The 25424-nt window shown below is 44.8% G+C and overlaps 1 protein-coding gene across 1 annotated transcript; it reads right to left on the bottom strand.

The window, feature by feature from the left end:
• Positions 1-239: 239 nt before the first annotated feature.
• On the bottom strand, positions 240-24762 carry ANKRD46 (ankyrin repeat domain 46). Its single transcript, XM_072151484.1, has 4 exons — positions 24607-24762; positions 11021-11348; positions 9908-10141; positions 240-2938 (listed from the first exon to the last, which is right to left on the bottom strand). Exons 2-4 carry the CDS (start codon positions 11329-11331, stop codon positions 2722-2724), a joined length of 762 nt encoding a protein of 253 aa, XP_072007585.1. The 5' UTR covers positions 11332-11348; positions 24607-24762; the 3' UTR covers positions 240-2721.
• Between the last annotated feature and the right edge of the window lie 662 nt (positions 24763-25424).

Raw genomic sequence — 25424 nt, 5'->3', positions numbered from 1 at the left:
AGACTAGAATAGAAGGTCAAATATAAAAGGTCAAAAACAAGAAAACTAAAAAGGGAAAAAAGACACAATAAAATGTACAAATAAAGAAAGAACAAGAAACTAAGACATGTAATACAGTTAAATAAACAACACTGCAGAATATTAGCTATGTACAAAAATAAAATAGAAAAAGGGATTGGATGAAAATAATTTAATTCCATGGGAAAATAATGAATTACTGGGTCAATGTCTATACAGAATCTCTTGTTTTGTCTCAGCTATTTGCATTTCTATATGTTGTTCATTTCAGATTTAAAAGGGATTCTCCAAAATTTTATTTTTTTTTGTTAATCACATTCAGGATTTATTGACCACTTGAAGAGACTGCAGCATCTTGACGAGCGATGCGGCCTCTCCACCACTCATTAGCGCCACATATTGTTTAGTGGCTGTGCTTGGTATTACAGGTTAGCTCTATTCACTTCAAGGGTTTCTCCAGCTACAAACAAGTTAGCCCCGATCCAGAGGATAGCGGTAAACTTGCTGATTGTTGGGGGTCCCATGATGGGAACCCGGTGGAACACAAGAATGGGGTTCCTTTGCAACTCCGCCATACCCAAAGATGAAAAGAGCAGCCGGTTGGGCATTTGCCGTCTGCTCCATTCTTCTTGATGACACTGACCGAAATTGGCAACTGCCAGACTCACCAATCTCCTTCAGCACCAGATATGAATGGCACAGCCGGCGTTTTCGTGACCGGCTGCTGTCTTGATCTCAAAGTACAAAGAAAATGTTGCCCGAACCAGAAACATAAACAGGACTAGGGCCTGCTCCAAAATGTGCAGCCCAGCCAATAGAAATACATTGGGCCTCTTTCTAGCCATTGAAATAACAAAGCACATGCTCCAAATGTATGTTCATGTGCATGACGTAGGACTGAGCTGCACACAGACCATATGAGAATGGAATATCCATCTCCCCTCCTAAAGATGAGTAAGAAATTAAAAACTCCTGGGGACCCCTAAATGGTAGTTAAAATCTGCATTCTCCATATATATGCAGGTATATATCCAGCTAGAATCTCTTAATGGCAGATGCAGAGGAATAACAAAAAGTTTGGTTTGCTGGATTTTAACATGTCAGAACCATAAGTTTCCCGAAAAGTCTAAAAACGACTCACCCCCCCCCCCTTTCCCAATTGCTGAACACATGTACCTTAGGCTGTGCATGCATGTGTATTGGGTAGAAGGGAAGAGCACCAAGTGATTGATAATTGTCAAATATGTAAAGCCAGCCCAAAACTTACTACCTGCAGACCTGCCGCCCAGAGTATAATTCAAGGAAGTTTCAACAAATTTAGAATTATACGATATTTCTTAATTGTATGTGCTCTAGTTCCTCATGTGACATTTCCATTGTCCAGCCATTTTGGAGCCCAGTCCCCTGTACTAACGTACCCGGGGCGCTCATCTGATCGATCGCCACTGTGCTAACAGCGAAGGACAATGCAGTGTTACTCCCACAGTCACAACCACTATGGGTTTTCGATCCATTTAAAGGTAAAGATGACGGGCGCTCTCCTTTATTTCACCCCCTTCCTTAGATTCCACCTGTAATATAAAACATATACATTTCCAAATAATGTATTGCTAATGCAAAACTTCCATCAAATACTATCACTGTATCACCAGCCATTGGCTCACAGAACCTCCACATAATAATGGAGCTGACGGGTCTCCCCAAACACTATCCAAGCTGTAGGGGAGACACTCGGCTGCTCACACTTATCCATAGGTGGAAAACCCAATCATGGTGACGGATCTATGGATCCTGACTTGGGGAGGAGGGACTGGCGTTGGATTGTGCACAGGTCACGTTGCCAATCCCATATAAAAAACATGATACCAAGTGACTTTGGGGGCTTCCGCTTCTATTTGTAAAGACAGCAGCCAACAAAAAAAATCTTTCCTGTGCGACTTTTGGGTAGCCCTGTCAGTCAATGTCTGACCCATTTGAAAGCCTTGAAACAGGACGTTAGATATCAGCAGAAAACCAAAAAAAAAAAAAAACATTGGTGATTCCATATCAACCACCGACGGAAAACCCAACTATATGGTGTAAAGCTAAATGAAATAATTCTGTATTGTACAAAATTAGGTGTGAATTATTTCCGATTTGACTACAATGGATTTCTACTGGGTAGTAAAGGGTTGAATAATAATTGTAGAAATCTCTTCTTACAGTTACCATAGAATAAAAGTTTAACTTATAAGATGTGACAGAACTGTCCATGATGTGATATATAACGTAACAAAACTAATAAAAGAACCGAAAGAGCAAAATGAAGAACAGGTAACACTTCAGGTCATCAGACCAAGAATGAAGGGAAGGAATGAAATGTTATCAAAACCCAACTCCAGTAAGCGATCAGATGGATCCAGAACTCTAGAACCTGGATTAGCTTCTTCTTCAAGGTTCTTCTGGTTGAGCCCATAGTAGTTATTGTCCATACAAAGAGCAAGCTCTCATAACATGAGGTCTTCCATCAGGATGAAGCAGGCACATCTATACGTCCAATGTCCTTGGATACGGAGACGCCTTCCGAAAAAAATGTCCCATTGTGTAATGAAAATTACTGGGGGGAGACAAAGTGGTTCTGTTCAGAAGTCCAGCACCAACAACCAGCGCTGTACTGAAAAGGATCAAAACGCACAAATCACAAGCAGAGCCTCATCTCTTCCTCTAGTGAACAAGTTCCGGCTGATTTTCCACAAATGGCAGCACCCCGCTGACGTAGTAGGCAATGCCAAGAGAAAGTAGGGCAATGACAATGAGGAGGAGGAGGACCCTCCAAAATCCAAGATCCTCCACAAATTCCTGCCAAGTGGTACGGAAGCTGGAGAGGACGCCTTCTCCCTGCTGAAGGTTGGGATTCAAGAGGGAATGACTTTCCATAGCACTGGAAGAGAAAGTGACAAGTCAGTGCACATCCAATGACACATCTATTAGAAAGTCGGAGCTTGGACACTACCTAGATTTGTCTATACAGAGGCCATACACTTACAGCTACATTGCCCATCCTCTCTATACACATGCATCTTCTGCCAAGCATGCATGTGTTTTCTATATGGAGAGAGGAGCAAGGAGCTTATCTTCCTAGGAGGGGCAGACTTCTGGGGCCCCCTTCCCGCTTAAAAATAACATATTACACTCACATATACATAAACATGCAGTTCTTCACACATACACGTACTGAGCATATACACATCACATATACACACATACAAATGTACAGCATATATACACATATGCAGCATATAATGGTGCTCATCTTCCATTATTTAGTGTGTCAGGTCAGATGACAGGGCCTCTGACACTGCAGGCCCCATAGCGGCTACTACCACTGTAGTTACACCCTTGCATGTTAAAATATATTATGCCCAATTATCTACCTTTAATTCTAAATATATTACGTCCTTCTTATTTACCCTTGTTGAAAGGTCAGAATTCCCTGCAGAATATGGTCTTGTTTTAAACTCTGTTTTATACTTCATTAAGCAAAGCAGATTCTCTGTGCCCTTATTCTGCTCTACTGTAGTGAGTAGTGTATGTGAAAGTCTTCTGGAATTCCTCCACTTCAGACAGATAAGGAGGCTAAGGATTAACTCTTTCCACACCTAGAAAATATTTTTTTGATGATGTATATTTCTGAGATTAGACTATCCAAGGATTGTCTGTAAAGAGTTGAGTCATTAGACACTTTATCAGTCTCTTATCTCTCAGTTGTCTCTGGATACAGAGCAGAAAGCCGATTTACACAAACTTCTTAATTAAGGAAGAAAGGCAAGGGCAAAAGAAGGACAGATTTTTTTTTAATAGTTTCTAACAAAGTTGAGTATTATAATGTGCACTATTCATTTATTATATGTGGTAAAAAGTTTAGCTACACTTTAGATTACTGTCATCCTATGCCATTCTACAAGTATAGTAATACATAATGTTATAAGTCTCCCTTATTAGAACCTGTAGCTCTCAGCAAAGTTTTGCTTAAACCACGTACTGACTCGCCAAAAAACTCTGCTGAGCAGCCTGTCGTCCGAAGGCCGTAAGGACGTTGGCAGCAGGCTGTAAAAAGTGCGGGCAGAACGTAATGTTCCCACAGGCACAGGCTCAGCTATAATGAGGATTTACATTAATGAGACTGTACCCTGTGTGCTACTGAAATCACTCAAGGAAACATGCAAATATGTTTTCCAAGGTGGGAAATAGAAAACCACACCTCCTTTTGCTTCCTTGAAAGCCCCCTCAAAATTAAGCATGACCCACAAGAAGCCTAATAACATGATGTGGGATTAAGCCAAACCAGTATATTCCATAAGGATCAAAGAACCCAACTGTAGACAGCGCTGTCACTCATAGAAGATGGAGATGATGGACGATCATGGTCTAGGTAGGAATACCCCAGTCCACCTCCAGCAGTCCCCACCTTCACACCCTGTTGGCGTAACGGGGATGATGATAATAATAGCAATGCCTGGCGGTTCGCAAAGCATCGCGATTACTTGAGGGATTCTACGCCCGATTTCTGCTGTAGAAGCTCTGATAACCGCTTGCCATCGACTTTTATCTCTTCTGTGCGCCGTACGTTCAATCACCGTTAATCCTGCCGCATGCACCTCAGAAAACATTTCCAAAACTTGCCCTTTCCTTATTTTTAATAGAAACCTAGTAAACCCCAATTGTTGCTCTGATTCATTCTCGTCTTATTTACTGTAACTCTTTATTAAATCAGTCTTCCACTTAGGCTACATTCACACAAACATATGGGGGATGTATATATGAGGGATGTATATACGGTCGCCATATATATGTCCCCCATACACTGCAAGGGCCTCGCGGCCACGTGTGGCACCGTACCGTAGAAAGATAGGACATGCGTGCTCTCCCCCTCCTCCTCTCCCCGGCGCCGATTTATGCCCGCCGTACTACGGTACGGTGGGCATACGTCATGTGAATGTAGCCTTACTTAACAGCTTAAAGGACATCTACCACCAGGATGAAGGACTGTATGCAAATAAGCCTGAGGGGCTCCATCCTCCATTAACACCATTGGAGCCTTGAGCCCCTCAGGCTCATTTGCATACAATCCTTTATCCTGGTGGTAGATGCCCTTTAAAGCAAAACATTTCACCAGGAATGTTGAATACTGATATTGATTTTAAAAATGGGTGTGTGTGGGAGCACTCTATATTTTTGTGCATGTGTCTCCTCAAAAAACCCTAGGCAAAAGCCTCTAACTCAGCTAAACCAGCTCCCTATACTGTGCTGAAGAGATGCAACCAGGTTGAAACAGTGCTGTCTACAGTTGGGAATCTGTTCCTTCTGGAATAGATATACTGGTTTGGCTTTAATCCCGCATCATGTCATTAGGCTTCCTGAAAGTCATGCTTCACAGTAAGGGGGCTGCCAAAAGAGACATAGGTTTTTCTAGATGGAACAAGAAAAACTATTTGCATATTTCCCAGAATCCCCTAGTGGAACAATGGCTAGAAGTCTCCACACGCCTAATTGGCAAACTCTCGTAAGGAGAACTCTTAATCACTGACCCTATGGGGCTCATTTACTAAGGGTTGCGCTGCTCACTTTTGTTGGACCGTTTGCAGTTTTCGGGTTTTTCGTAGCTTTGACAGGTATTTAACAGGGGTTTGCTCTGGGATTGTGGTGCACGTGATCGTATTGTGGCGCAGCTGCGCTGGCTTTCATGTGGCAGAAATGGGGGGGGCGGTACGTCGGACGATCCGACTGATTACGGGATTCAACTTTCAAATTTTGTTGCAAGACAATGCACTTACATGCACCAGGAAGAGGGTGAACTCTGCCGGACCTGAGCGGGGAGTGACACATGCAGGATACCGGGCGCACAATCTCAGTGAATCGCGGCACAGTGCATTATCGTCGGACAATGCACTTTCTGTGAACTCCAAGGAACAGGTAAGTAAATGTGCCTCAATGTCTTCTAATACATTCTTCCTCTCGACCACACCATCCCCCTCCCTGCTCACATGACACATGACAAGAAGGGGGGAGGGAGCTGGATGAGTGTGGAGGAGAGGAGACAGAGACACAGGCACACATGCTGTAGCTGCCCCTCCACATGCTTCACCAGAAGCTCCTGGCAGGTATTCAGGTTATTGAAAATAAACTATTTTAAAGTACTGAACTGATTCAGAATGCTGACAAAGGCACAGCATAGGCCAGCGATGGCGAACCTTTTAGAGGCCGAGTGCCAAAACTGCAACGCAAAACCTTGCTCATTTATTGCGAGGTGCCAACCAAAAATTAAAGCAGTAACTTCTTGCTCCCTGTTCAACAACTTTCAATCATATTGGCCTCCTAAGGACAGCAACACAGTAGAAAGATGGAAAATTTTCATCATTTTAGCTTCTTTCCAGTTACCCTCTGTATACAGAGAATCGTGGGGCCAGCAGGAGGTCCTCCAAAAATAATTCGACCCTGTAGCGAAGTCAGTATCAAAATATGACTGAAAGTAGCATCTTTTAAGTTGCTTGGAACTGCAGGAAGATTCTTTGAGTCCTGTCTGGTGTGCTGGGGCGATGGCCCGGGTGCCCACAGAAAGGGTTCTGAGTGCCGCCTCTGGCACCCGTGCTATAGGTTCGCCACCACTGGTATAGGCTATTGGACCCTGTCACCAGCTAAAAATTACATTCCTGACAATAAGTATACTTTAATGTTGCAGCCCGACTCGTCCTTCAGTCCAGATGCTACACGGATGCCTCCAGTCTGTGCCAATCATCGCACTGGTTGCCCATCTCCTTCCAAATACAGTTTAAACTAATCACCCTCATCCACAAAGCTCTGCACAATGCTGCGCCTCTCTACCTCTCCTCATCACAGCCGATCACCAAAACTGTGCTCTTTGATCAGCCAGTGATCTTAGGTTGTTATGGTTCTATAATCCAAACCTTTCGTTCGCCAATTCTTTGGGATTCCCTACCCCCGGACTAGTGCACAACTACCCAAGCTTCAAAATGGCTCTTAAAACCGGTCTCTCGAGGGAGGCCTATCATCTCTCTACTAACTGCATGTGACTCCCATTACTCTTTCACAAACCTCTGCTGATTTCTCCTCCTGTCTAGGTAATGTCTTTGCAATAGATACCATTAAACAGGTCCATTCACCATGGATTCTGTACATATGGATAGTGGCTCGTGACGGCCCATGCAGCAGAATTGGGCATTTATTTTATCTGTATTATAAAAAAGGCTGGGCCATTGTACAAGTGCATTCACCGCCTGGATCACTGGTTCTTCCTTATAGATTGTAAGCTCTTGTGAGCAGGGCGCTCCTATTGTATCATTGTTATTGCTCTGTAATGTCGTATTTTGTTTGTATATGTTCTTCTATGATCTGTAAATCGCTGTGTAATACCGTATCGCTATAGAAGTGAACAGATTATTATTCCCCTGGGCAAGTGCAATGTGGGTGGGGGAGGGCACTGGACCGTGATGCATTGGGCTTCTCTGAGCTATGGATGGAATGGTTGTAGCACTGATAATTCATATGTCAGGTATAAGAGAGGAGCAGGAGAGGATAGGAGTGGATATCTGTAACTCAGGGCACCAAAAAGGAAGCCCCGATGAGAACTCCTGGTATCTACAGCCACCTACTGGACACTCAGGGGGATGACATGCAAAGAAAAAAAGCTCTTTTCTCTCCTGTTACCAGTGCAGAAGCATCATCCGTGATCCGGTTCAGTGCATAGTAATATATACTACACCCACAGCAGATGGTAAGCGAGTCTGTTACTGATGCCCGAAGCCCCTGGGTACCAGGTGTACGGTGCGGGATCAACGATTTCCATTGTGATGACAAGCACTTTCTATGCGCTGTCACAAGTCAAAAACCCACAAGAGATCAGAGCTCAAACAACAGAGAGTTCATAATGTCAGACAATAGAAATTTCTTGCATTCACGGTCATATCTAGTGGCAAAGATCAAGACAAAAACCGCCAAAATGGTTCCGCTAATTCCGAAGAAAATTAGCAATTTAAATATTTATATGTTCACACCAAAAAGATCTACCATTTATATTTAATAACCCATCAGGTTATGTGAATGCTAGATTGAGGAAATCTTATTGTAATCCTCAATCTACCGGTCATACCGTACCGGCACAGCTGAATTCCTGGCACCACGTTCCGGAAGGTCATAAATCAGAACCTGGGATAAAACGGAAAGGTATAGGAAACAATACAAAGTTTTAGCACCTGAAGGTGCAGCACACGGGCACTTAGGAGCTAATGTGTAACCCAAGTTATACGACAAGCAAAGGTCGTTCTACTGTGAATACTAAGTAAGATTAAGCCTCATGTGATTAAGGATTGTCGTAATGAAAGGAGAGATTGTGGGGAGTAGGAGGACATTGTTATTGTATGTTGTATTAAAAATATGTAAAATATGGTGTATATAGTATATATATGTAATCTAATGTAATATATGGAGTGAAGACCTCTACAACAAAGTGTAAATATGGACACAAAATACCCCGGCGTTTGCTCCCTTCATTTCCCTGTTAACTTCATAGTTTGCCTAATATTACAATTAAAAATAAGAAATATATATTATTTCCCCTCCTCCTCAGCAGGACATGCCAGGCTGTAAGACAACTGGCTTCAGCAGGAGCTTCCCTCTAGAAAATAAGGAGCAAGGACAAAATATTGTTCAGGTGATTATCTGTAGGATAGGGAATAACAAGGTGAAGGTCCAACACTTGGGACCCCCACTCATCACGAGAACAGGGTTTTCACTAATGGATGGCAATTTATGACACTCCTTTACTTTTTCATGTAGCAGCAGGAGGCATACTCATCCTGTAGCTGCATGAAATAGTAAAGGAGTGTCATATATTGCTTAACACAGCGCTCAGCTCTCTCCAACACTCACAATGACAGGTAATTGTAGACTAACAAACGAATACTAACAAATGGATCTAAGTGCTATTTGGTGATCCGCGATTTAGTGAGAACAGGACGCAGGATTGGTGGGGGTTGAACTCCCGACGATCACCTTGTCACCCCCCATCATGAATGAAGGGGATAATTTGAACTTACGACAACCCCTTGAAGCTCACCATCTTGGCTAAGCCTTAATTGATCATCAGGACACACAAGCGAGTGTGATGTGTCCAACTCACATTAAACTTGTGGCTTGTGCTGACTGGAAAGTCCGGCCCAAACGATGGACAACTAGAAATGAACTGACACGCTGAGTTCAGATCTGGTTGTCGGCATTCGGGCCAGAGGTTCCAGCCAGCACAAGTAGTGAGTTTGCGGCGATTTGGATACATCACACTCGCTTGTGTTTATGGGGCCTTATTGTCCTGATAATCAACAAAGGCTTAGCCAAGCGATCCGCTATTGTGATGGAGGGTAACAAGGTGATCGGTAGCGGGTCCAACCCCCAGCAATCCAGCGTCCTTTTTTTGTAGGATTTCTGTTTGTTTCTATGACATTTATAATATGCACTCTCCCCCAACCTTCTCTAGAAATAAAACAGTGAAATTCTTACACTTTTTATGTCTAATAGTTATGTTCCTCCTAAGTAGTAATGGCAGATCTCATTTTCTTTGCTATGTGATCAGTAGGACTGATGTGTGACCATCTCCTTTTATTCATGTCGTTGTGCCATGTCATGTCGTTTAAGGAAAGGATTGGCAAGCTCAATGGTGCTTAATTTATAAGGTGGTGGTGGTGGTGTCTCCTGTTCCCCTGATTTCGATGGTCAGACAAAATTATCTGTGATTGCATATGGCCTGTAATTAGAACTACAGCTATTTCAGGCTCTTCTGATGCTAAGTGAACATCTATACACAAAAGGCATAAAGGAATATAAGCTGTGCCCAACATACCAGTCCTCCTCGGTGGATCCCTCTGACAGAGTGCTGTGCCCCTTCTCCATGAGCAGCTCCGAGCACTGGACATACCGCTCGCTCTCAGCCGTCTGCATGGTCTCCATCTTAGAGTGAGTGCCCCTGTTGAAGCCCTTGACCTCTTGCTCCTCCAAGGATTCTAACATGCGGATCACCTCCTTATTCACCCCCCTGCGTTTCGCCAGAACAAGAGGGGTGGCACCTTGGTGATTGCTGGGAGGACATGAGAATTACAGAAAGTTAGGAAAACCATCACTCAGGGCATAATCTGTTACAGACAATACTGAAATGACGATTCATATGGGACTTTTGCCCTAAATTTTCATGCCAATCGGAAGTGGCAGCAGCAGCACCCCCTCCCATCCACTCAACTAAACTGCTCTAACATGAATTCAGTCCATTTGAATAGTATTCCAGACTATAAGGTCGGGCTCGGTGCTTGATCTGGACATACTGCCAGGTTGCCGACCGAACAGTCAATCCAGCAAATTGACACCCGTGACAACTAGTCATGGATATGATTGGCCAGGGAGTGACCATTGGGTCCGCTCTTCCATATTCCAGACAGTAAATCTGGAAAATGAAGGGATCCATGTTCCTGTATGAATTAAATGGTCAGCCAAACCAAAATCCAGGGTTTAGATGATGTACATTTAACAGGTATGACTTATATGTCCCAAAATCTGCTTAGACCAGGTTTTACCCCACTAAACTAACAGCCCTCTCAGAGAGGGTATGAAATGTCCTTTCTAGAATCGCCTCTCTTACATAAATCTCACCCTTGTAACTACAAAAAAAATCTACTCCAAAGTCATGTGAAAGTGAACAGAGAAGAGTCATATTTGCTTGACACGAGACAAGTTTAAAGGCTGCGGGTGAAAGTGTGGATTATGGGCCCCAATCTTCAGTTCAATAGTACCTAGAAGATGCTGGTGTCATATTAAAGATTAGAATCAGACTTGTAGTTCAGTGATTTAAAGAACTGGAAATGCTAGCTAGAGATAAAAATCCTATATTCCTTTTTTTTTTTTAATAAACCCTTTATAACCCTTTATATGTAGAAGATCTTGTGCATGCAATTTTTTGACTCACCAAATATCAATTTTGAGGCCATTGGAGACAAGGAACTGTATTGTATCCACGTGACCACAGAGGTGCAGCGCCGTGTTCCCCTGATAGTCAGTGGCCAGAAGATCCGCTCCAAACTTGTGCAGTAGCTGACAGATGTCCACGTTCCCTCGGGCCGCAGCCAGGTGAAGCCCCGTACGACCCCGGCTGTCCCGGATATTGGGGTCAAATCCGCTTTCTAGAAGGCGTTTGGAGTAGTTGAAGTCCCCATCGATGCAGGCCTGCAGCAGGGGAACGTTGGTTTGGGATGAGTCGTTCACAAAGATGTAGGACATGATGGTGTATGGGTGCGCTGGAATTTACCAAACAAGGAATCGGGGGATTAGTGATGGACAAACAATAGAGAAGACAATTCCATTCAGAGAGATAATCAACTTCTGCCATCATGTTTATTTGCGAATAATGTTCACATCCATGGCCACATAATTTAATAAAAAATTTAATAAATAAAAGAATTTTATATTGTTCCCTTATAAAGAATGGCTTGAGCATTATACAAGCTCTTTTACCTCTTGTGTCACCCCCTCATCCTCATAGACTGTAAGCTCGTGTCACCCCCTCGTCCTCATAGACTGTAAGCTCTTGTGTCACCCCCTCATCCTCATAGACTGTAAGCTCTTGTGTCACCCCCTCACCCTCATAGACTCTAAGCTCTTGTGTCACCCCCTCACCCTCATAGACTGTAAGCTCTTGTGTCCCCCCCTCATCCTCATAGACTGTAAGCTCTTGTGTCCCCCCCTCATCCTCATAGACTGTAAGCTCTTGTGTCTCCCCTCATCATCATAGACTGTAAGCTCTTGTGTCCCCCCTTATCCTCATAGACGGTAAGCTCTTGTGTCACCCCCTCACCCTCATAGACTGTAAGCTCTTGTGTCCCCCCCTCATCCTCATAGACTGTAAGCTCTTGTGTCCCCCCCTCATCCTCATAGACTGTAAGCTCTTGTGTCACCCCCTCATCCTCATAGACTGTAAGCTCTTGTGTCACCCCCTCATCCTCATAGACTGTAAGCTCTTGTGTCACCCCCTCATCCTCATAGACTGTAAGCTCTTGTGTCACCCCCTCATCCTCATAGACTGTAAGCTCTTGTGTCACCCCCTCATCCTCATAGACTGTAAGCTCTTGTGTCACCCCCTCATCCTCATAGACTGTAAGCTCTTGTGTCACCCCCTCATCCTCATAGACTGTAAGCTCTTGTGTCACCCCCTCATCCTCATAGACTGTAAGCTCTTGTGAGCAGGGCCTTCCCTCCTATTGTTCCATATGACTGTCTGTACTCTGTAATGTAATATTATATTTGTTTATGTCCCCTATGATTTGTAAAGCGCTACGGAATATGATGGCGCTATATAAAGATTGTTATTATTACATACAATAATCATCTGGCAAAAGATGCCAACTGATGCCTGGGTAATCTCCACTGTTCACCAACCCTGATAATACCAGACAAAATTATTTTCATACGAGGACAGCTTTCATCACCTCCTCACACACGTGCAGATGAACACACCTTTCATTAGAGGCTACACAGATATGGGGGCACTTGGAACTTGGCACTTTTCTAGTCTCCAGGGTTGCTAGGATATCAGTCCCAGTTTCTGACTTTTTACTAATCCTCACCACTGTCAGAGAGGAGGTGCTGGGGGAGAGGTGTCAGCATGCTTTATACTAATTTTCTCTGACACCTTCCAATCAGTGATAGCCAGATGACACTGTGCCCACACAGCAGCTTCACCACTGAGACGATTAGAATAACATACACACCCTCCTCTGTTCCAGTACCTCATCTCTGACAATGGAGAGGATTATAATGGTCAGATACTGGGGCTGATATCTCTGCAACTTAGGGGGCTAGAAAGGAAATTCCCCTTAAATCTCTGTATCCTCCCCTAGAGAAAGGTACAAACTCCACATGTGTCACGTGGTTAAAGGTCCTCCTTAAATCTTTATACCGGGCTGAGCAGACGTCACTGGGCACAAGTAGTCTGGTAACTCAGGCGTCTAGCATTTTTCAAAAAAACCTGGTGCTTCACATAAGTTACAGTGTGTACACGTACCATGCACACTGCTAGGATACATATAGGTGATGCCAGGCTGTACAGTTATGTACGTGAAGATTGTCTCTAAACAAGGCATAGTTTGTGCTGTACTGTGTGTGATGCCAGGCTTTACGCAAGGCACAGGAGGGACAACACTGTGATGCCAGGTTACACAGGTGGACTTTTGTGTACTGTATAGTATGTGATGCCAGGCACAGGAGATACAGGACTGTATGTGATGCCAGGCTCTACATGAGGCACAGTGGGTACAGTACTGAATGTGGTGTCAGGCTGTATACCAGGGGCAGTTTGTACAGTACTAAATGTGGTGCCAGGCTGTACACCAGGGGCTGTTTGTACAGTACTATACATAGTGCCAGGCTGTACACCAGGGGCAGTTTGTACAGCACTATACATGGTGCCAGGCTGTACACCAGGGGCAGTTTGTACAGCACTATACATGGTGCCAGGCTGTACACCAGGGGCAGTTTGTACAGCACTATACAAGGTGCCAGGCTGTACACCAGGGGCAGTTTGTACAGCACTATACATGGTGCCAGGCTGTACACCAGGGGCAGTTTGTACAGTACTATACATGGTGCCAGGCTGTACACCAGGGGCAGTTTGTACAGTACTATACATGGTGCCAGGCTGTACACCAGGGGCAGTTTGTACAGTACTATACATGGTGCCAGGCTGTACACCAGGGGCAGTTTGTACAGTACTATACATGGTGCCAGGCTGTATACCAGGGGCAGTTTGTACAGTACTATACATGGTGCCAGGCTGTATACCAGGGGCAGTTTGTACAGTACTATACATGGTGCCAGGCTGTATACCAGGGGCAGTTTGTACAGTACTATACATGGTGCCAGGCTGTATACCAGGGGCAGTTTGTACAGTACTATACATGGTGCCAGGCTGTATACCAGGGGCAGTTTGTACAGTACTAAATGTAGTGCCAGGCTGTACACCAGGGGCAGTTTGTACAGTACTATACATGGTGCCAGGCTGTACACCAGGGGCAGTTTGTACAGCACTATACATGGTGCCAGGCTGTACACCAGGGGCAGTTTGTACAGCACTATACATGGTGCCAGGCTGTACACCAGGGGCAGTTTGTACAGCACTATACATGGTGCCAGGCTGTACACCAGGGGCAGTTTGTACAGCACTATACATGGTGCCAGGCTGTACACCAGGGGCAGTTTGTACAGCACTATACATGGTGCCAGGCTGTACACCAGGGGCAGTTTGTACAGTACTATACATGGTGCCAGGGTGTATACCAGGGGCAGTTTGTACAGTACTATACATGGTGCCAGGCTGTACACCAGGGGCAGTTTGTACAGTACTATACATGGTGCCAGGCTGTACACCAGGGGCAGTTTGTACAGTACTATACATGGTGCCAGGCTGTACACCAGGGGCAGTTTGTACTGTACTATACATGGTGCCAGGCTGTACACCAGGGGCAGTTTGTACTGTACTATACATGGTGCCAGGCTGTACACCAGGGGCAGTTTGTACTGTACTATACATGGTGCCAGGCTGTACACCAGGGGCAGTTTGTACAGTACTATACATGGTGCCAGGCTGTACACCAGGGGCAGTTTGTACAGTACTATACATGGTGCCAGGCTGTACACCAGGGGCAGTTTGTACAGTACTATACATGGTGCCAGGCTGTACACCAGGGGCAGTTTGTACAGTACTATTCATGGTGCCAGGCTGTATACCAGGGGCAGTTTGTACAGTACTATACATGGTGCCAGGGTGTATACCAGGGGCAGTTTGTACAGTACTATACATGGTGCCAGGCTGTACACCAGGGGCAGTTTGTACAGTACTATACATGGTGCCAGGCTGTACACCAGGGGCAGTTTGTACAGTACTATACATGGTGCCAGGCTGTACACCAGGGGCAGTTTGTACTGTACTATACATGGTGCCAGGCTGTATATCAGGGGCAGTTTGCACAGTACTATACATGGTGCCAGGCTGTATACCAGGGGCAGTTTGCACAGTACTATACATGGTGCCAGGCTGTATACCAGGGGCAGTTTGCACAGTACTATACATGGTGCCAGGCCTTAGATGGGGGCACATGGAGTACAGTATTGTATTTGATACCAGGCAGGACATTATTGTACATGAAGCCAGGGTGTATATGGGGTGCAGTGGGTACTGTACTATACTATATGTCATGCCAGGCTGTTACAATAGTATTGTAGGTATAGATGCCATGGGGTACATGAGGGGCTGATGTTACAGTACTGTATTTTTCCATGGGGCCATGTGAGATATTGGAATAGTTTTAGAGAAACTGACTATTATATTTAACTCAATACCTAATGCCCGCTCTCATAACACCCACATGCAAAATGCCACCTTTTATAATGCTCCCTCTAATATGCCCCCATTTATAGTGGCCCCTCTCAGTATGCCTGTATTGTAGGTGCCCCCTTTTATAATGCTCCCTCCATTATGCCTTTATTTATAGTGCCCCCTCTCATTATGCCCCTATTCTATCCTCTTCTTCTTCCCCTTTCCAAATACTTAGCGTCCCTGGTCTACATGTATTGCAGGTGCTGCCAGGCTGCACATTATTGTACATGGGATGTAAATGGGGGTACACTACTGTATGTAATGCCAGGCTGTACATGTGGTACGTGTGATACCAGCCTCTACAGTACTGTAACACAGTGAATGTTGTGCCAGGCTGTACATGTGGCAAAGTGTGAACAGTACCATATGTGATGCCAAGCTGTACATAGGAAAGGGGGTAGAGGGTAGAGTATACTGCAAGATGCCAGGCTGTACATGAGAGACTGTGGGTGTGTATAGGTGATGTCAAACTGTGAATACAGTATTGTATAGCTCATGCTAAGCCGTACATGAAGTGCAGTGGGTACAGTGCTGTATATGGAATGACTGGTAGTTATGTGGGTACAGTACTGCCTATGTGATGCCAGGCTGTACATGGGGTGCAGTGGGTACAGTACTGCCTATGTGATGCCAGGCTGTACATGGGGTGCAGTGGGTACAGTACTGCCTATGTGATGCCAGGCTGTACATGGGGTGCAGTGGGTACAGTACTGCCTATGTGATGCCAGGCTGTACATGGGGTGCAGTGGGTACAGTACTGCCTATGTGATGCCAGGCTGTACATGGGGTGCAGTGGGTACAGTACTGCCTATGTGATGCCAGGCTGTACATGGGGTGCAGTGGGTACAGTACTGCCTATGTGATGCCAGGCTGTACATGGGGTGCAGTGGGTACAGTACTGCCTATGTGATGCCAGGCTGTACATGGGGTGCAGTGGGTACAGTACTGCCTATGTGATGCCAGGCTGTACATGGGGAGCAGTGGGTACAGTACTGCCTATGTGATGCCAGGCTGTACATGGGGAGCAGTGGGTACAGTACTGTCTATGTGATGCCAGGCTGTACATGGGGTGCAGTGGGTACAGTACTGTCTATGTGATGCCAGGCTGTACACGGGGTGCAGTGGGTACAGTACTGTCTATGTGATGCCAGGCTGTACACGGGGTGCAGTGGGTACAGTACTGTCTATGTGATGCCAGGCTGTACACGGGGTGCAGTGGGTACAGTACTGTCTATGTGATGCCAGGCTGTACACGGGGTGCAGTGGGTACAGTACTGTCTATGTGATGCCAGGCTGTACACGGGGTGCAGTGGGTACAGTACTGTCTATGTGATGCCAGGCTGTACACGGGGTGCAGTGGGTACAGTACTGTCTATGTGATGCCAGGCTGTACACGGGGTGCAGTGGGTACAGTACTGTCTATGTGATGCCAGGCTGTACACGGGGTGCAGTGGGTACAGTACTGTCTATGTGATGCCAGGCTGTACACGGGGTGCAGTGGGTACAGTACTGTCTATGTGATGCCAGGCTGTACATGGGGTGCAGTGGGTACAGTACTGTCTATGTGATGCCAGGCTGTACATGGGGTGCAGTGGGTACAGTACTGTCTATGTGATGCCAGGCTGTACATGGGGTGCAGTGGGTACAGTACTGTCTATGTGATGCCAGGCTGTACATGGGGTGCAGTGGGTACAGTACTGTCTATGTGATGCCAGGCTGTACATGGGGTGCAGTGGGTAGAGTACTGTCTATGTGATGTCAGGCTGTACATGGGGTGCAGTGGGTAGAGTACGGTCTATGTCAGTGGTGGCGAACCCATGGCACGGGCAGGGCCGGTTCTAGACAAAGTGGGGCCCTGGGCAAATTAAAAGTGGGAAAAGCTCCCTTTAGTATGGTAAAACAAACAGTAATATGGGAGAATTTTATAGGAGATAGATAGATGATAGGGAAATTGATGGGCAGCACGGTGGCTCAATGGTTAGCACTACAGCCTGGCAGTGCTGGTCAATATCTGCAAAGAATTTGTATGTTCTCAGTGTTTGCGTGGGTTTCCTCTGGGCCCTCCTGTTTCCTCCCACACTCCAAAAAATGACTGGTAGGTTGAATAGATTGTGAGCCCCATCGGGGACAGGGACTGACCTGGCAAGTTCGGTGCAGCGCTGTGTAATCTGTGTGCGCTATATAAATAAAGGAATTATTATTATTATTATGATAGAAAATAAATATGAAAGATGATAGAGATTTCTAGATGTAGAACTATAAAGTAGATGATATATACAGTAGATAGATATGAGAGATAAATACAGTAGAAGAGAAATAGAAGATTGATTAATAAATAGATAGCGAAATAGTGAGATATATAAATGGTCAGATTATATGAGATAGATAATTAGACAGATAGATGATAAGCATCTTCAACCCTTTCACTCCCTGGCATTTTTGGATATTTTGATGCGTTATTGGCCAGAGCAATTTTTACAATTTAGACGCTTAAAAATAAAATCAAAATGACAGCAAAAAGAATTAAACCCAACAAACCATATATTTTCTGAAAGCAGACACTTCCCCCATTTTCAAAATTGCATCAAAGAGTTTATAGACATAGGCGCCTTTATGCAATTTTGATTCAAACTGAAACATTTTATAAAAAATACTTAAAATTGACTTGGATGGCAAAAAATGTGCTCCAAACAGAAAATATTTACCTTCACATCTCCTAAGTGTAATAGATGGACATGTGTAGAGTTCACAAATGCCTCATATTGATATGTTCACATGAATAAATCCACATAATATCACTAAAACTGAAATAACTAGAGATCTGCTTTTCAGCTACAAATTTTAAGACAGTCACAACCTGCAAAATATAGCAATAAAACAGAATAAAAAGTAAAGGCGCCATAAAACCTATAGAATTTAGAAAGCAGACAACCAGGAGATGCATTTGGCAATTAACATTCAAAATTTCAAAATATATTTACAAATCCTGAATACTTATATAAAGAAAATATATTTTCCAAAAACTGTAGGATCATACAGACCCCACATGTGTAAATTTACCAAAATATGAAGCAAAGAGAATGTTAAATCCACAGGGACACCAAACTGTGCGAGCGTCACACAGATCTATCAGTGTATACTCCCTTACACAATGGTAACCCAAATAAATAACTATGTATCCATAAACCAAGCTAATGAGATAATAAAGTCACGTTTAGATGTGCGCCAATGTATTATCCGCACAACAACAGAACCCTCCGCGGATCATAAGAATGAGAGTGAGAATGTCATAACATAGGTGTAAATAATGGAGGATGGTGTGAAATAAAAACTTTATTCCAGAGTGTGAGTGTTTTTGGTGTTACATATAACTTTATGGACATGTTCTGGGTTGCGGTGTTAATATATAAAAGCAACATCAGGCGAAGAGGGTCAATTGTTCATTGTATCAGTCAATTTTCGCAAAAAAAACTATCACGAAATAAAAGTAAATAAGAGGGAAAGTGTGTTCTTAGATAGTTCTGCATAGAGAAGGGTTAAAAACATGAATATTAGTTGATATTATCCCTTCTCAGAATGTAGTAACATATAAAGTGAATATTTCCATTATCTGTGAGGTGCAGCAGCTCCTGTGTGCAGCAAATTCTCCCTGTAGCCCGATGGGGAGGGGCACACTTCATTGGACTGTATCTCTGGCTCTGTGACACATAGAACCTCTTTTCCTATGAAAGAAGAAAGTCTCCTCTTTCCTGGTATACAGAGGCCCAATATTGGTGTCCAACTTTCCCTCACTGCTCCCTCCTCTTGCCGGGAGGTGGGATGATGTTATATCAATGCGTCCGCCGGCCTCCTCTGCACACAGCAGCAGCTTGTGTGATAACCACTGAAACACCGTCTAGCACACATGTCATGTCCATGTGCATGAGCCCTGAGGTCACATAGGATTGGCTACAATGGTGGTGGGCAGCCCAGCAATTCATCATTAGGACTATCCTTTATCCTCATGAAACGCAGAAAGGCTCACACCATGTACCCAAAAGTAAACCCCACAGTGTCAGGAAAAAACTTCTACACGGTCCCTGATAAATCTGCAGCCTTATATAATATTAAAATATACAATATTTTTCCCCACTAAAATTTAATGATTATATGTTCCAATAAATAAGATTAAAAGCCGTGAGTGAGGCGTCACTTATAAATATGTAGATATTAGGGCGTTTCATGCAGTCGCTACCAGTACAATAGACAAGGACATTTTAATTCCCCCTGTAGTCAGACAAATTGTCAGCCATTCAAAGGTTAATCCTTCAGAATCCTGAGTGTGACCTCATAGATGCGCTGATGTCACAATTCCCACTTATGATAAATTGACCTCTGAATCAGAAGGGGCAGGGAATGGGTGATGAGACGTCGGGGCGTGAAGAACCGCGGATCTATGGACCCCTGGACGAATGGACCCCGGACGTGTGCACCCCTGGACGCGTGGACCCCTGGACGCGTGGACCCCTGGACGCGTGGACCCCTGGACGCGTGGACCCCTGGACGCGTGGACCCCGGATACCTGGGTGACAGATATTTATTGGCAGTAACCCTCTAAGCCCAGAGGAAGGGCGATCCTTCAGCCATGGTTTCCCTAGAGGTTTCCTCCACAGGGGGTTTTTCCTCTCCTGAGTGCTGAAGGGTGACTCTTCGTGAGTCGAGGGTCTGCCATGGGATGGGATTATAAATAAATATTTGGTTATTTAGTTCCCAATTATTTGTCTTTTGTCTATTTATTGGATCTTTTTTGGTTAAATTCATTTTTCTTGGTGGTTTCTTTGGCCGGTGAATACAAGGTCTGTGCACATCACATCTCACAGGGTCATCAGGGAACATAGTGCAGTAACTGCCCCTATAGATGTATCTGCCCCAGTGGTTGCCCCTTATGTACTGTACAGGTATCACATGTACACACACCCCCAGGGTAACATAACATATGCCAGAACTGTCCTGGTTACCCATACCAACCAATCACAGCACAGCTTCCATTCCTGACCATCCTCTCTTACACTTAAAGCACTTAAAGCTGCTCTGTGATTGGTTGCCAATTGATATACATTAAAAATTATTTCCTCAAGAAGCAAAGAAGGTAAAAACTAAACACTTCATTAACCTATTGCTGCTCAGAGAAGGAAATATCAGTCACCGGAGCTGAGCCGGTATCAGGAAGCCGGGTTTCATCTGCTACTAACAGCTGACACCCCAGTGTAGCACCCGCACTGAGTGTGAGCTCTGATTGCAGGAGTATGACCGGTTAGATGCCGTGGTCTGCTTACTTCAAATGCCTCCTGGGGGATTGTCCCCCCCATGATCAGCCCCCCATTCCGCTGTTGATGGGTGACAGTAGTTGCTATGGCAACTTTGAGGTCCGATCAGGACCCCAGGACTGTCCATAGTCAGAACCCACATAGATGGATCTTACAGTCTCTGTATCAGCTTCTGCACAGGGTGACAGTGATAACACCCTGCAATACATCAGTACTACAGGGAATTATAATGGACAAGGAATCACCTGATGTTAATGTCCCATAGTGGGACTAATAAAAAAAGTCTACAGACATGTGGGTATATAGGTCTCCGTATGACCCCCCTGAACTGATATGCAGGTGCAGAAGACCCTCCAGCCTCCCCTATACCCCCCTGAGCAGTGTGAGCTTTTAACCATACAGAAAGTCCCTTCAGGCTTGCTGTTTACTAATCCTATGACAACTGACCCGCTCCTTCACATACATACACATTTCTGACACATGCCCTACATACACACACATTACTGACACATGCTCTACATACACACACATTACTGACACATGCTCTACATACACACACATTACTGACACATGCTCTACATACACACACATTACTGACACATGCTCTACATACACACATTACTGACACACTCTACATACACACATTACTGACACACTCTACATACACACATTACTGACACACTCTACATACACACATTACTGACACATGCTCTACATATACACACATTACTGACACACTCTACATACACACATTACTGACACACTCTACATACACACATTACTGACACACTCTACATACACACATTACTGACACACTCTACATACACACATTACTGACACATGCTCTACATATACACACATTACTGACACATGCTCTACATATACACACATTACTGACACACTCTACATACACACATTACTGACACATGCTCTACGTGCACACACATTACAATAGATGGACATCTATTGTGAGTTCACAAATGCCTCATATTGATATGTTCACATAAATAAATCCACATAATATCACTAAAACTGTAATAACTAGATATCTGCTTTTCAGCTAGAAATTTTAAGACAGTCACAACCTGCAAAATATAGCAATAAAACAGAATAAAAAGTAAAGGCGCCATAAAACCTATAGAATTTTGAAAGCAGACAACCAGGCGATGCATTTGGCAATTAACATTCAAAATTTCCTCTAAAATATGTACAAGTCCAGATACTTATATAAAGAAAATATACTTTCCTAAACCAGTAAGATATGATGGAGATCATACAGACCCCACATGTGTATATTCACCAACATATGCAGCAAAGGGAACGTTAAATCCACAGGGGACAATAAACAATTTTTGCAGAAAATTTCACTAAGCATCACACAGATCTATCATTGTATTCATTGTATTGTATTAAAAGGCAATAAGAGAGAAAGTGTGTTCTTAGATAGTTCTGCATAAAGAAGGGTTAAAAACATGAATATTAGTTGATATTATCCCTTCTCAAAATGTACTAACTTATAGAGTGAATATTTCCATTATCTGTGAGGAGCAGCAGCTCCTGTGTGCAGCAAATTCTCCCTGTAGCCTGATGGAGGAGGGGGGGGGGGGATGGAGCACACTTCAGAGGGCTGTATCTCTGGCTCTGTGACACCTAGAACGTCACTTCTTTTTTCCTAAGCAAGAAGAATCTAGTGAAGTGATAAAAAATGATATTCTAACTTTAAACCTGAATATCTTTGGATCCCTGGCACCTAGAGACAAAATTCAAGATTCATTTGAAAGAAGAGATTCCCCCCTTTAAGGGGGCCCTGGGCAATTGCCCACTTTGCCTACCCATAGCGCCGGCCCTGGGCACGGGTGCCAGAGGCGGCACTCAGAGCCCTTTCTGTGGGTACCCGAGCCATCGCCCTAGCACATCAGACGGGACATAAAGAATCTTCCTGCAGTTCCAAACAACTTAAAAGATGCTGCTTTCAGTCATACTTTGATACTTACTTCGCTACTTGGGACTGTAGGAAGAGGGAGAATGTATAGAAAGGGCCGAATTATTTTTGGAGGAACACCTGCTGGCCCCACGATTCTCTGTGTACAGAGAGACACTGAAAAAAAGCTACAATGATGCAAATTTTTCATCTTTCTACTATGTTGCTGCCCTCAGGAGGCCAATATGATTGAAAGCTGTTGAAGTGCAGGGAGCAATAAGTTACTGCTTTAATTTTTGTTTGGTACCTCACGATAAATAAGCAGGGTTTTTGGGCACTCGGCCGCTAAAAGGTTCGCCATCACTGGTCTATGTGATGCCAGGCTGTACATGGGGTGCAGTGGGTACAGTATTATAGGTGATGCCAGGCTGTACATGGGGTGCAGTGGGTACAGTACTGTCTATGTGATGCCAGGCTGTACATGGGGTGCAGTGGGTAGAGTACTGTCTATGTGATGCCAGGCTGTACATGGGGTGCAGTGGGTACAGTACTGTCTATGTGATGCCAGGCTGTACATGGGGTGCAGTGGGTAGAGTACTGTCTATGTGATGCCAGGCTGTACATGGGGTGCAGTGGGTACAGTACTGTCTATGTGATGCCAGGCTGTACATGGGGAGCAGTGGGTACAGTACTGTCTATGTGATGCCAGGCTGTACATGGGGTGCAGTGGGTACAGTATTATAGGTGATGTCAGGCTGTGGGTGCAGTATTATAGGTGATACCAGGCTGTGGGTGCAGTATTACAGGTGATGCCAGGCTGTGGGTGCAGTATTACAGCTGATGCCAGGCTGTGGGTGCAGTATTATAGCTGATGCCATTCTATGGGTGAGGTATTATAGCTGATGCCAGGCTGTGGGTGAAGTATTACAGCTGATGCCAGGCTGTGGGTGCAGTATTATAGGTGATGCCAGGCTGTGGGTGCAGTATTTTAGCTGATGCCAGGCTGTGGGTGCAGTATTATAGCTGATGCCAGGCTGTGGGTGCAGTATTATAGGTGATACCAGGCTGTGGGTGCAGTATTATAGGTGATACCAGGCTGTGGGTGCAGTATTATAGCTGATGCCAGGCTGTGGGTGCAGTATTATAGCTGATGCCAGGCTGTGGGTGAAGTATTACAGCTGATGCCAGGCTGTGGGTGCAGTATTATAGGTGATGCCAGGCTGTGGGTGCAATATTATTACTGATGCCAGGCTGTGGGTGCAGTATTATAGGTGATACCAGGCTGTGGGTGCAGTATTATAGCTGATGCTAGGCTGGGGGTGCAGTATTATACGTGATGCCAGGCTGTGGGTGCAGTATTATATGTGATGCCAGGCTGTGGGTACAGTATTATTACTGATGCCAGGCTGTGGGTGCAGTATTATTACTGATGCCAGGCTGTGGGTGCAGTATTATAGGTGATACTAGGCTGTGGGTGCAGTATTATAGCTGATGCTAGGCTGGGGGTGCAGTATTATACGTGATGCCAGGCTGTGGGTGCAATATTATTACTGATACCAGGCTGTGGGTGCAATATTATTACTGATGCCAGGCTGTGGGTGCAATATTATTACTGATGCCAGGCTGTGGGTGCAATATTATTACTGATGCCAGGCTGTGGGTGCAGTATTATAGGTGATGCCAGGCTGTGGGTGCAGTATTATAGCTGATACCAGGCTGTGGGTACTGTACATACATCAGCCCTCTCCCCTGCACGGAGGAGCTCTAGCCCACACCTCAGGCCCAGGCAGGCCAGTCTCCGCTGTTGCTCTCTGATCCGGGTCTTAGATCCCCCATCCCAGCACTACAGCAGAGGCTTAGGCTTGAACCCTGCAGGTAGATCCTAGACGAGCACTTACCTGCCTCCTATGCACTGCACGAGCCGCCGGTAGGTAATGTTATTGTGATAATACAGGAGGCTGGAGGAGCGGCCGCTGTAAGTGTATGTGTGTGTGCACCGGAGCAGCGGCACCCAGCGGCAGCTGCCTATTACTACACCATCACATCACAGGGGCACATTACATGCCGAGCCTACTGAGGGCAGAGGATGTCATGTGACCAGTCACGTGCAGGGGGAGGAGTCAGGGACAGCAATGCATTACATCCACAGCCCTGCACATAGACAGCAATGCATTACATACACAGCCCTGCACATAGACAGCAATGCATTACATACACAGCCCTGCACATAGACAGCAATGCATTACATACACAGCCCTGCACATAGACAGCAATGCATTACATCCACAGCCCTGCACATAGATAGCAATGCATTACATCCACTGCCTTGCACATAGACAGCAATGCATTACATACACAGCCCTGCACATAGACAGCAATGCATTACATACACAGCCCTGCACATACATAGCAATGCATTACATACACAGCCCTGCACATAGATAGCAATGCATTACATCCACTGCCTTGCACATAGACAGCAATGCATTACATACACAGCCCTGCACATACATAGCAATGCATTACATACACAGCCCTGCACATAGACAGCAATGCATTACATACACAGCCCTGCACATAGACAGCAATGCATTACATACACAGCCCTGCACATAGACAGCAATGCATTACATACACAGCCCTGCACATAGACAGCAATGCATTACATCCACAGCTCATAAAACTCCGCATTACATCCACAGCCCTGCTCATAGAT

The sequence above is a fragment of the Engystomops pustulosus genome, chromosome 5, assembly GCF_040894005.1.
Source record: "Engystomops pustulosus chromosome 5, aEngPut4.maternal, whole genome shotgun sequence".
NCBI classification, from domain to species: domain Eukaryota; kingdom Metazoa; phylum Chordata; class Amphibia; order Anura; family Leptodactylidae; genus Engystomops; species Engystomops pustulosus.
The sequence above is the reverse complement of the archived record's forward strand: the minus strand, read 5'-3'. Positions and strand labels throughout refer to the sequence as shown.

Excerpts from the sequence above, each read along its gene's own strand:
- ANKRD46 (XM_072151484.1), bottom strand. The coding sequence starts at position 11,331 with ATGTCCTACATCTTTGTGAACGACTCATCCCAAACCAACGTTCCCCTG. Across the intron at positions 10,142-11,020 it reads GGCCTCAAAATTGATATTTG|CAATCACCAAGGTGCCACCC; the intron begins GTGAGTCAAAAA and ends ATGTCCTCCCAG. Across the intron at positions 2,939-9,907 it reads GGATCCACCGAGGAGGACTG|TGCTATGGAAAGTCATTCCC; the intron begins GTATGTTGGGCA and ends TTTCTCTTCCAG.